At 46.2% G+C, this 12,812-nt stretch overlaps 1 protein-coding gene across 8 annotated transcripts in view; it reads left to right on the forward strand.

The window, feature by feature from the left end:
* Positions 1–12,812, forward strand: part of LOC125117246 (solute carrier family 23 member 2-like) — a 59,647-nt gene that overhangs the window by 35,651 nt on the left and 11,184 nt on the right. For 3 of the 8 annotated variants that reach the window (XM_047762991.1, XM_047762990.1, XM_047762994.1), the window contains 4 exons: positions 7,204–7,368; positions 7,992–8,143; positions 9,773–9,868; positions 11,180–12,019. In XM_047762991.1, the coding sequence (XP_047618947.1) occupies positions 7,204–7,368; positions 7,992–8,143; positions 9,773–9,868; positions 11,180–11,549 (783 nt within the window). In that variant the 3' untranslated portion in view covers positions 11,550–12,019. Of the gene's footprint in view, positions 1–7,203; positions 7,369–7,991; positions 8,144–9,772; positions 9,869–11,179; positions 12,020–12,812 lie in introns of those variants that run through there. The other 5 variants (XM_047762993.1, XM_047762996.1, XM_047762995.1 and 2 more) reach the window with 3 other exon arrangements.

A 12,812-nucleotide genomic window follows, 5' to 3' on the forward strand; every position in this document is an offset into this window, starting at 1 on the left:
CAGACTAGAGGAGGTATAGGGCTGCACATATCAGTTCTGTGGTTCTAGGATTGGGGATGACCTATTGCTGACTTTATGAGACCATCTGCATATCCAAGGAATATGGTTGAACCTGACAGGTTGATCTGCTGTGCTTAGATTCATGCCTTTGTTCCCACAGTTCATTGTTACCATTGTAGATAAAACAAAACATTCTTCGTAAGTGGTAAATTCTTATACCCCGTCTTCTAATGAGGACAATTAAGAAAATAAGCACAGGCAGAATCTGCTGCTTTACTGCTGCATTAATGGACTTCAAGTTGTTGACATTAAAATTTTTTTTAAGGAAGTTCTTGTTGCGGCTTAGCAGTAATGAAACTGACTAGCATCCATGAGGTTGAGGGTTCAATCCCTGGTCTCACTCAGTGGGTTAAGGATCCAGCATTGCCGTGAGCTCTGGTGTAGGCTGGCAGCTGAAGCTCTGATTCGACCCCTAGCCTGGGAATTTCCATGTGGCACATGTTCAGCCCTAAAAGGCAATAAAATAAAATAAAATTGTGGTAAAATGTACATAATTATTATTATTTTTATTATTTGGCCAGGCCTGTGGCATGCAGAAGTTCCCAGACCAGGGATTGAACCTGTATCACAGCAATGACAATGGAGGATCCTTAACCATTAGGCCACTAGGGAACTCCCCATTTTATTTTCAAATGTAGAGTTCAGTAGTATTGAGTGTACTCACATTGTTGTTCAATAGATCTCCGGAACTTTTTCACTTACAAAACTGTAACAACACTAGAGTATCTTTGAAGGACTGGGAATAGACATAGATGGAGGGAAAGGTTCAAGAACTACCTGCAGACTTTCACTGATAATAGACTCATGAGGGGCTCCTCAGATATTTGCAGCACAGCTTTAACTTTTGAGGGTCATACTGAGTGCTTCCGGGTCAGAGGTCATTTTTTGTCTCACTGATAGCTGTCACTCAAACCCCAGACATAACCCTTGACTAGCACAATGATCAGGAATGCCCAGTGTGATAGCTGTGTGTGCTGGCACTGGGATGGGCTCTGTGATGGGATGACGTGTAGACCACAGCCCATGATCTTCACAGCAGAGTATTTTTAAAAACCTTAGAAACAATTTTATTTCCCGATCTAATAGCCGCTCTAAGGGGGTAAAACAAACTCCTAGCTACTTGAAGAACTCTATGCAAACCAAGTAGTAGCGATTAGTAGTGATTCTAGCACAACTGATCCTCTATAGAAATGACCTAGAAGAGTTCCGGCATGGCTCAGTGGTTAGCAAACCTGACTAACATCTGTGAGGATGTGGGTTCAATCCCTGGCCTCGCTCAGTGGGTTAAGGATCTGGCATTGCCCTGAGCTGTGGTGTGGGTCACAGATGCAGCTCGGATCCTGTGTTGCTGTGGCTGTGGCGTAGGCCAGCAGCTACACCTCGGATTGGATGCCTAGCCTGGGAACCTCCATATGCCACGCGTGTGGCCCTAAAAAGACCAAAAAAAAAAAAAAAAGAAAAAAAGAAATGAACTAGAGGAAAACTCACCTCTAAGATTCTTGAGTTTGGACCAAATAGTGCAGTATGACAGCATGAAAATGAGCCTCATCTCAGTTTTGTATCTTAATCAACCTCCCCATAGGTGAGGGGCAATCACAGTTTACACCTATTCCATAATAATTGCTTGCCGAGAAAATCTAATTTGTCCTAATTGAGAAAATGCATTGATTAATAATAACAAAGTGACGTTTCTAGAGGGAACTTTTGGAAATGGAAATCACATCATTCTCTGCCCTGCCTAGCCCAGCTCTGCTGAGAGTCTCCTTTGTCTTTGGATTTAATTTTGTTTTTGTTTTTGTCTTTTTAGGGCCATACCCTCAGCATATGGAAATTCCCAGCCAGGGGTTGAATCAGAGCTGCAGCTGCCGGCCCACACCATAGCCACAGCCACACCAGATCTGAGCCGCATCAGTGACCCACACCACAGCTCCCAGCAACTCAGGATCCTTAACCCACCAAAGGAGGCCAGGAATCGAATCCATGTCTTCATGGATACTGGTCAGGTTTGTTACCACTGAGCCATAATGAAAACACCTGGATTTCAAATTTTTCGTTGTGGCAGAGTACGCAGAACATAAATTTAGCATCTTAACCATTTCTAAATGTACAGTTCAGTGGAGTTCAGCACACCCACATTGTTGTGCAACCAAACTTCAGAACTCTTCTCTCCTGCAAAACTGAAATCTGTGCCAACTGAGCAACCCCTCCTTTCCCCCTCCTCTCCCAGCCCTGGGGCCACTACCACCTGCTTTCTGTCTAGGAATTTAACTGCTCCAGGTCCAAGTGGAAATCAGACAGTGTTGGTCTTTTGGTGAGGGGCTTATTTCACTTCATGTCCCCCGGGTTCATCCATATGGTGCAGCTGGCAGAATTTCCTTCCTTTCCAAGGCGGACCGCTATCCACTGCGTGTTAGATTCATCACGTTGTCTTTATGCCTTGTCTTTGGAATTTAACTCCTTTCCACGGCCCTTCAAGCGCGTCGCGCTGGAGCCCTCTTCTCGCTCTCCGCTCCATCCCCACCTCTCCCCCTGCATCCCTGTGCCCCCGGCGCCTCAGCTCCCTTCCGCAGCTTTACTGAGGTACCCATGACTATAATATTGTATAAGTTTAAGGTGTTCAGTGTGTTTATTGAGATATATATGTACATATAAAACCACCATTAGGGAGTTCCCCTCCTGGCGCAGTGGTGAACGAATCCAACTAGGAACCATGAGGCTGCGAGTTCGATCCCTGGCCTTGCTCCATGGGCTAAGGATCCGGTGTTGCTGCGAGCTGTGGTGTAGGTTGCAGAGGCGGCTTGGATCCCGAGTTGCTGTGGCTCTGGTGTAGGCCGGTGGCTATGGCTCTGATTGGACCCCTAACCTGGGAACCTCCATATGCCGTGGGAAGCAGCCCTAGAAAAGGCAAAAAGAACAAAACAAACAAACAAACAAACAAAAAAACAAACCACCAGTAACTAACACCTCTTATCATGTTCCATAATTACAGGTTGTTTTGTTTTTTTTTTGTGGTGAGATCATTTAAGATCTACTATCTTAGTAACTTTGAAGTGTACAGCACAGTTTTTGTTAAGTCTAATCACCATGCCGTGCATTAGCCCCCCAGAACTGATTCATCTTCTAACAGGAAGGCTGTGTTCCTTGATGAACTTCTCCCCATTTCCGCCAGCAGCAGCCCCCAGTAACCAGTTCTACCTGCAGCTTCTGCAAGTTTAGCTTTTTTAGATTCCACATGGAAACGTAATCGTTCAGTATTTATTTTTCTCTGTCTGACTTCTTTCACTTAACGCAATGCCTTCAAGGTCCATTTATGTTGTCACAAATGGCAAGATTTCATTCTTTCTTATGGCTTAATAATATTTCCCTCTATATGCCCTAGCTTCTCTATCCATTCATCCATTGATTGACACTAGATTGTTTCCATATCTTAGCTATTGTAAATAATGGTGCAGTGAGCACAGAGGATGAATGGTTTTTTGAGTTCGTGTTTTTTTTTTTTTTTTTTTTCTCTTTTTGCTATTTCTTTGGGCCGCACCCTCGGCATATGGAGGTTCCTAGGCTAGGGGTTGAATCGGAGCTGTAGCCACCGGCCTACGCCAGAGCCACAGCAACGCGGGATCCGAGCCGCATCTGCAACCTACACCACAGCTCACGGCAACGCCGGATCATTAACCCACTGAGCAAGGGCAGGGACCGAACCCGCCACCTCATGGTTCCTAGTCGGAATCGTTAACCACTGCGCCACGACCAGAACTCCTGAGTTCGCATTTTTATTTTCTTTGCATAATATCCAGAAGTGGAATTGCTGGATCACATGGCAGTTCTATTTTTAACTTCATGAGGAACCTCCATGCCGCTTTCCATAATGACTGCACCAATTTACGTTCTCGCCACCAGTGCACAGAATTCCTTTTTCTCCCCATCCTCACCAGCACTTCTTACCTCTTGTCTTTGTGATGATGACCATTCTAACAGATGTGAGGTTATATCTCATTGTGGTTTTGATTTGCATTTTCCTGATGATTAGTGATGTTGAGCATCTTTTCATGTACCTGTTGGCCATGTATATGTCTTCTTTAGAAAAATATATCTATTCAGCTTCCTGCCCATTCAAAAATTGTTGTTGTTATTGGATTGTATGAGTTCTTTATATATTTTGGATATTAAACCCTCATCTGATGGTTTGCAAATATTTTCTCCCACATCATAGGGTGATTTTTCATTTTGTTGATTGATTTGCTGTGCAGAAGTCTTTTATTTTTGTGTAGTCCCACTTGTGGATGTTCAGTTTTGTTGCTTGTACTTTTGGTGTCATATCCAAAAAAAAAAAAAAATCATTGCCAAGACTAATGTCAAGAAGCTACCCTGTGTTTTCTTCTAGGAGTTTTACAGTTTCAGGTCTTACATTTAAGTATCGAATCCATTTTGAGTTAAACCGTGTGAGTGGTATGAAGATAGTGGTTCAGTTTCATTTTTCTGCATGTAGTTATCCAGTTTTCCCAATGCTATTTATTGAGGAGACTATCCTTTCCAAGTTTTGTGGCCACATATTAGTTGGTCATGTATGCATGGTTTTATTTTTGGGCTCTCATTTCTGGTCTATTGGTCTATGGTTTTGATTACTATGGCTTTGTAGTATAGTTTGAAATCAGGAATATGATGCCTCTAGTTTTATTTTTCTTTTTCAGGATTGCTTTGGCTATTCAGGGTTTTTAGTGGTTACATACTAATTTTAGGATTGTTTTTTCTGTTTCTGTGAAAATGCCTTTGGAAATTTGATAGAAATCAGAGTTCCCATTGTGGTGCAGAGGAAATGAATCTGACTAGGAACCATGAGGTTGCAGTTGGAACCCTGGCCTCACTCAGTGGGTCAAGGATTTGGCATTGCCGTGGGCTGTGGTGTAGACTGCAGAAGTGGCTCAGTTCTGGCATTGCTGTGGCTGTGGTGTAGGCTGGTGGCTACAGCTCCAATTAGACCCCTAGCCTGGGAGCCTTCATATGCTGCAGGTGCAGCCCTAAAAAGACAAAAAAATAAATAAATAAAAGAAAGAAATTTGAAATTTCATTGAATCTATAGATGGCTTTGAACAGTATAGACATTTTAATAATATAATTTCTTCCAATCAGAAACATTGGATATCTTTCCATTTATGTGTCTTCAATTTCTTCCATCAAAGTCTTAAAGCTTTCATCTCCTTAGTTAAATTCATTCTTAAGTATTTTATTGTTTTTGTTGCTGTCATGCATGGGATTTTTCCCCCAGATGTTTAATTACTGTTAGTATAAAAAAGTACAACTGATTTCTGTATTTTATATCCTTTGACTTTGCTGAATTCATTGATTAACTATGACAATTTCTTGGTGGAGTCTTTAGGGTTTTCTACATATAAGAGCATAATATCGGCAAATAAAGATAGTTTTACTTCCCCCTTTCTGATTTGGATGCTTTTTATTTCTTTATCTTACCTGATCGCTATGGCTATGACTTCCAGTAATATGTTGAGTAGGAGTAATGAGACTTGGCATCCTTGTCTTGTTTTGACCTTAGAAGAAAAGCTTCAAACGTTTGACTATTGAGTGTGATGTTAGCTGTGAGTATTTTGTATATGGGCTTTATTGTGTTGAGGTACATTCTTTCTATATTCAATTTGTTGAAAAAAATTTTTTTGTTTCTTTTTAGGGGCACACCTGTGACATATGTAAGTTCCCAGGCTAGAGGTCAAATTGGAGCTACAGCTGCTGGCCTACACCACAGCTCACAGCAATGCTGGGTCCTTAACCCACTGAGCAAGGCCAGGGATTGAACCTGCATCCTCATGGATCTTAGTCGGGTTCATTAACTGCTGAGCCATGAAGGGAACTCATGAAAGTTTTTTTTTTTTTTTTTAATCATGAAAGGGTGTTTTTTTTTTTTTTTCCAATGATTTTCTGCATCTATTGAGATGGTAATGTTTTTCTTTTCATTCTATTAATGTGGTGTATCACATTTGTTGATTGGCATATGTTAAGACTGCATCCCAGGGATAAGTCCCACTTGATCATAGTATATGATCCTTTTAATGTGCTATTAAATTGGTTTGCTAATATTTTCTTGATAATTTTTGCATCTGTATTCATCAGGAATATTGATCTGTACATTTGACCCTTGAACAGTATGGTGTATGAGGTGGGGTTAGGGGCACTAATCCTCCACGCAGTCAAAAATCCATGTGTAACTCTTTTTTTCCCCTTTTTATGCCCGTGCCTGAGGCATATGGAAGTTCCCAGGCTCGGGGTTGAATTGGAGCTGCAGCTGTTGGCCTCCACCACAGCCACAGCAATGCCACATTCAAGCTGCTTCTGCCACCTATGCCACAGCTTTCAGCAATGCTGGATCCTTAATCCACTGAGTGAAGCCAGGGATTGAACCCGCATCCTCGCGGACACTATATTGGGTACTTAACCCACTAAGCCACAGTGGGAGCTCTCATTTATAACTTATCGTTGGCCCTCTGTACACGTGGTCCCTCCATATCCATGTTTCCTTCATATCTGCGGTTCTACATCCATGTACTCAACTCGTCATGGCTTGTTTAGTTCTGTAGTGTTTACTATTGAAAAAAATCAAACTCCTTGTTCAAGGGTCAACTGGACTTCCTTTTCCTGTAGTGTCAGGTTAATGCTACCCTCATAAAATGAGCTCGTGAAGTCAGCATTATTAATCTCACTTGGTAAATTTGGAGGCTGACATTTGGAAAGGTTAGGTAACATACCCCAGCCACGGAGCTAGTTAGAGGCAGAGCTGGGATTGGCTCTCAGACCACCATTGGGCTGCTCCTTCCCAAGAGAGACCTCCTGCCTCACTGTAAAGGCTCCTTAGAGAAGGAGCATTTGAACCAGGACTTGATGATAAGTGTGAGAGCAGCAGAGAGAAGAGGTGAGGGCAGAAGTGGAGACTCAAGGTCGCATCCTCATCCTTTCTCCAACCCCGTATGGGAGCAGATGGGGGGCATTTCTGGGTCGGCGGGGGTGGGGGGCACTGTTCCTGTGGGTCCCCTGGTGCGTGATTCGTGGTGCCCTAGGAGCAGGGCAGAGGCCTCTGGGGCGCGCAGCCTGGCCAGTGCTGAGCTCCTCCTCCAGCCCCCGTCTCCCTGAGCGCTGCAGGTGGGGAGCAGGATGGTGATTGTCGCCGCGGGCTGTGTGCTGCTCCTGATGGGCATATTCGGGAAGATCGGGGCTGCCTTTGCCACCATCCCGACCCCCGTGATCGGAGGCATGTTCCTGGTGATGTTCGGGGTCATCACGGCCGTGGGGATTTCCAACCTGCAGGTGAGGCCGGGCATCCTTAGAAAAGCAACAGCACTGCATCTCCTGCCAGGAGCCCAGAGGGATGGAGACAGTGGAACGGGGTGGGGCAAGGGAGCAGGGGAAGGGACTCCTCTGTCCCAGAAAGCGCTCTCGCCCCAAATGGAAGAAAGAAGTAGCCAGAAGCACCCAGACTTCTGGAAAACAAAGTTGCATCAATTCGAATTAGATCATCCAAACCTTGGAGTTCACACTGTGGCTCAGCGGTCAGTGAACCCGACTAGTATCCATGAGGACATGGGTTCAATCCCTGGCCTTGCTCAGTGGGTTAAGGATTCCAAGTTACCGTGAGCTGTGGTGTAGGTTGCAGACAGCAGCTGATATCCCGAGTTGCTGTGGCTGTGGTGTAGGCCAGCAGCTATAGCTCGGAATCCACCCTAGCCTGGGAACTTCCATATGCCACAGGAGCAGCCCTAAAAAAGAAAAAAAGAAAAAAAAATCCAAAGCACTCAGCTCCCGGGGTCAGGTGGGGGTCAGGACTTGGCTGAGAGCTTGTGCCCTCTGAGTCCAGCTTCCTGCTCCAACCTCCGGTGGTGGAGGGAGGGGAGGGGGCTTTGGAGGGGTCTGTTTGATTGATTGCACTACAGGCGCTGATGGGTCCCGGCTGCCCTGGGGGCCTCTCTCCTGCAGTACGTGGACATGAACTCATCCAGAAACCTCTTTGTCTTTGGCTTCTCCATCTACTGTGGGCTTGCTGTTCCCAACTGGGTGAACAAGAACCCCGAGAGGCTCCACACAGGTGATTCCCCATCCTCTAGGCTTTGACCACTCCAGGGGCAGAGCTGGTGAGGCCTTTGGTCCCTGGAAATTCCTGTCACTCGAAAAAAAATTCATTAGAGTCACCATGCTCTATATCACATCGTCATGACTTATTTCCTGTTTTATTGCGATATAATTGACATATATCACTGTATGAGTTCCAGGTATACAGCATAAAAGTTTGATGTACATATATTGTGAAAATATTACCATAATAATTCTAGTCTATACCCATCATCTCGTATAGATACAATGAAAAAAATGCAAAAAAAGAGAAAATTTTTCTCCTTATGATGAGAACTCTTAGGATTTACAACTTTCTGTGTGTCATAAAGCAATGTCAGCTCTAGTCGTCTTGTACATTACAGCCCTCATACTTGTTCATCTTATAACTGGAAGTGGTTACCCTTTGACCAGCTACTCCAATTCCTCCTGCCCTCACGCCCTGCCTCTGGTAACCACTAATCCGATCTCTTTTTCTATGAGGTTTTTTTTTTTTATGATTGCACATATAAATGAGATCATACACTATTTGTCTTTATCTGACTTTTGTCATTTAGCATAACACCCTCAAGATCTATCCATGTTGTCACAAGTAGGCAAATTTCATTCTTTTGTTTGTTTGTTTTTGGCTGCCCCGAGCCAGAGCTCCTGGGCCAGGGATCAGATCCCATCCAGCAGCCTTGAACTAAGCCACAGCTGTGGCAACACCAGATCCTTAACCCACTGTGCCAGGCAGGGGATCGAACCTGCATCCCAGTGCTCCTAAGATGCTGCTGATTCTGTTGTGCCACAGCAGGAGCCCCTCATTCTTTTTTTTAATGGCTTAATAATATCCACTGGGAATCTATACCACATTTTCTTTAGTCATTCAGCCACTGAGGGACACTGAGGTTGTTTCCATATCTTGGCTCTTGTAAATAATGCTGAACTTGGGGGATGCATATGTTTTTTGTGTTTTCATTTTCTTTGAATAATACCTAAAAGTGGAATTATTCAGTCATATGGAAATTCTGTTTTTAATTTTTTGAGGAACTTCCATGCTGTTTTCCATACGGGCTGCACTAATTTACATTCCCAGTAACAGTGCATAAGGGTTTCCTTTTCTCCACAGCCTCACCGACTCTTCTTAGTTCTTGTCTTTGGTAAAAGCCATTCCAACAGGCATGAGATGATATCTCATTGTGGTTTTTGATTTGCATTTCCCTGACGATTAGTGATGTTGAACACTTTTCATGTACCTGTTGGCCATCTGGATGTCTTCTTTGGAAAAACCTCTATTCTGATCCTCTGCCTGTTTTTATTTTTTATTTTATTTTATTTTTGTGTCTTTTTAGGACTGCACCTGCAGCAAGTGGAAATTCCCAGGCTAGGGGTCCAATTGGAGCTATAGCCGCCAGCCTATGCCGCAGCCACAGCAACGTGGAATCTGAGCCGTGTCTGCGACCTACACCACAGCTCACGGCAACACCGGATCCCTATCCCACTGAGCGAGGCCAGGGATCAAACCCGTGTCCTCATGGATACTAGTTGGGTTCATTACCCCTGAGTCACAGTGGGAAGTCCCTCCTGCCCATTTTTACTCCCTGTCACTTTGTCTCCACTCCAGGGATTCTCCAACTGGACCAGGTCATCCAGGTGCTGCTGACCACAGGCATGTTTGTTGGTGGATTTCTGGGTTTTCTACTGGACAACACCATCCCTGGTAGGGCTCACTTTTGCTCTGAAAGCTAGGAGTTTGGGTAGATGGTCAGGATTTGGGCCACATACGTTGTTTCTCTGGCCCAGATTTCCATGTAAAAATCTGGGCTCGTGGATTTTAAAAATCTGAGCAGACCCTGGGTCTGGGTGGGATGTACAGGTGTGTACTAGCTTTCTAGGGCCACCATCACAAAATACTGCAGACTGGGGAGCTTAAACAACTGAAATGTATTTTCTCACAGTTCTGGAGGCTGGAAGGCCAAGATCAAGGTATTGGCAGGGTAGCTTCTCCTGGGGTCTCTTTCCTTGGCTTGAAGACAGGTGGCCTTTCCTTCCTGTGTGTGCATCTCTGGTGTCTCTCTGAGTGTCCTAATCTCCTCCTCTAATAATGACACTAGTCATATTAAGTTCGAGCCCATCCTAAAGGCCTCATCTTTAATTGCCTCTTGAAAAACTATCTCCAGATACAGTCACATTCTGAGGTCTAGGGGGTTATGCGTTCAACCTAAGATTTTTGTGGGAGGACACAATTCAGCCCCTAAAAGGACCCTAAGGTGAGGAATACACCAGAAAGAAAAAAGCGGAAGACACATCCATAGCTCTCGCTGAGCCTGCAGTCTAGTTGGTGGGGGAGAGAACACGGCATTCTTTCATTCATGGTGCAATAAAAACCACAGCGAGTGTGCTGGGTTCCAGGGGCTCTGTACCGAGGATACAAAGAGCAGCAAGACAGGCCCCCTGCCTTCTAGAAACTCGCAGACTAACTGGGAAGAAAGGCATGAAAACAGACCATTGCAATACAGGACATTAAGTGTGATGATGAGCCAACCAAGTCTGTGAGCTCAGACGATGTGGCTGGTGAAGGGCGCAGAGCTGCCTTCTTCACTGATGGCTTTTGGAGCTCGCTCCTTGATCCTCCCCGCCAAAGCCCCTTGAAAGGACCTCTGTGACAACACCTGCTTCATGGTGTTCCACTTTCCACATTTCTTCTCTCCACCAAATGTCCAGTGCACCTGCATTTCGGAGATACTGCACTGCAACACAAAAAAAGCCTGCCCTGAAGATGTGGAAAGGATCGTGGTTCATAGAGGGCTGTACCCTGGAGCTTAGGGGATGCCTGACGATGAGCCGAGACGTGCCGAGCTGGTTCTTGGGGTGGGCGAGGGGCAGGAGTAGGAAGAGAAGCCGGAGGAAAAGGGGCTGCTGCGGGCAGGTGCAGAGCACTGAGACGAGACCTCGTGAGTGCCTGAAGGGGGCGCCAGAGGCTCTCTCCGGGCCTGGGCTTGACCGCTGCTCGCTGGCTGTCTCCTATTAGGAAGCCTGGAGGAGAGAGGCCTCCTGGCATGGAATCACATCCAGGAGGAATCCGAGGAGACTGCGAGGGCCTCGGAGATCTACGGCCTCCCCTGTGGGATTGGCACCAGGTTCTGCACGTCCGCCTGCACCCGGGGCCTCCCCTTCTGGCCCAGGCCGGAATGCGAGGGGCAAAGCGAGGTGGGAGTGAGCCAGCTCACGCTCTGCTCCCGGGACTCCTCAGCCGAGCGGCCGAAGGGCGCCGCAGAAACCGCGATGTGAGGACGCTCCTTCCGCACGGCCCGCTGGCCTCTCCATCCCAGCGCGGACGTGCTGATCTCCCGCTCAGGTCTGGGTGGTACCCGCCCTCGCACACGGGGGCAACCGGATAAGTGTTAGACGAAGACCACGCCAGGCGAGTGTGCCTTGACCTGGTCACTTAGCCACCGAAGTCCGGCCCCAGGCCGCATCCTTCCACCGTGCCGCCCTCCTGTCTCCAGAAGCCTTTCGTCCATATGCTCCTGGCAGTATTTTGATGCAGTGCGAGGAAGAGGCTTTGGCTGGGGCAGGGGACAGAGATGGAGCTGCTTGCTGAAAGGTGAAGGGCACAGTTCTCCCTCAAAGCGTCAGGAGGCCCTGCTGGCCCCTCCTCTCCAGCCCCCCACCCCTCCCCCCAAGCCAACCATCTTCGAACCCTGAAGAGCCAGCAAAGCCACCGTCCCTGCATAACCCCAGTGGCAGTCCTTGAGATCAGCTAGAGCTGGGGCAGAGGAGTCAGACAGGACTGGGTTTGGATCCTAGGACTTAACCTGCATGTCAGATTCTTGAGAGGACATGAAACAAAGCATTTGAGAGGCCTTAAGTAGAGCGGAACCACTGTTGTTGTTATTTGTAAACTGTGAAGAGCCAGGGGAATCTCTTTTCTCTGCATGCTCAGTGGATTATGCAGAATTCTCCAGAGAAACAGAGCCAATAGGATATATGTGTGTGTGTGTGTACACATACATATATAAACACATATATACATACACTTACACACACATGCGCACACACACACATATGTGCGGAGACTGGGGGAGAGATTGATTTAAGGAATGGGCTCATGTGATTCTAGACGTTGGCAAGTCCAAAGTCTGCAGGATAGGCCAGCAGGCTGAGAAGAGTTGTGGCTGGAGTCTAAAGGCAGTCGCTGGTAAAATTCCCTCTTCCTGGGACACGTCAAACTTTTGGTCTATGAAGTCCTTCAACTGATTGGATGAGGCCCACCCATATTATGGACGGTAATCTGCTTTTCTCAAAATCTTCTGATTTAAATGTTCATCTCATCTAAAAAAAAATACCTTCACTGAAACAGTTAGAATAATGTTTGACCAAATATCTGGGTACCATGGCCTAGGCGAGTTGACACATAAAATTAACCATCACGCCCAGCATACAGGCTGAGGGGCATTTATGCACCCTACCCAGGATTGCATATGCTCCTGGCAGTATTTTGATGCAGTGCAAGGAAGAGGCTTTGATGCAGGAGCCTCACCAGAAAGTGCTCAGAACACTGTAGGGCTTGGCTGGGCCTCCATTCAGGAGTCTTTATGACCAGAAGAAGCAGATGTAGCTGACTCTACTTTGATGTCCTGTAGCACAGGGTTGAGATTAGC

This window comes from Phacochoerus africanus, chromosome 16 (genome assembly GCF_016906955.1).
Source record: "Phacochoerus africanus isolate WHEZ1 chromosome 16, ROS_Pafr_v1, whole genome shotgun sequence".
Taxonomy (NCBI): domain Eukaryota; kingdom Metazoa; phylum Chordata; class Mammalia; order Artiodactyla; family Suidae; genus Phacochoerus; species Phacochoerus africanus.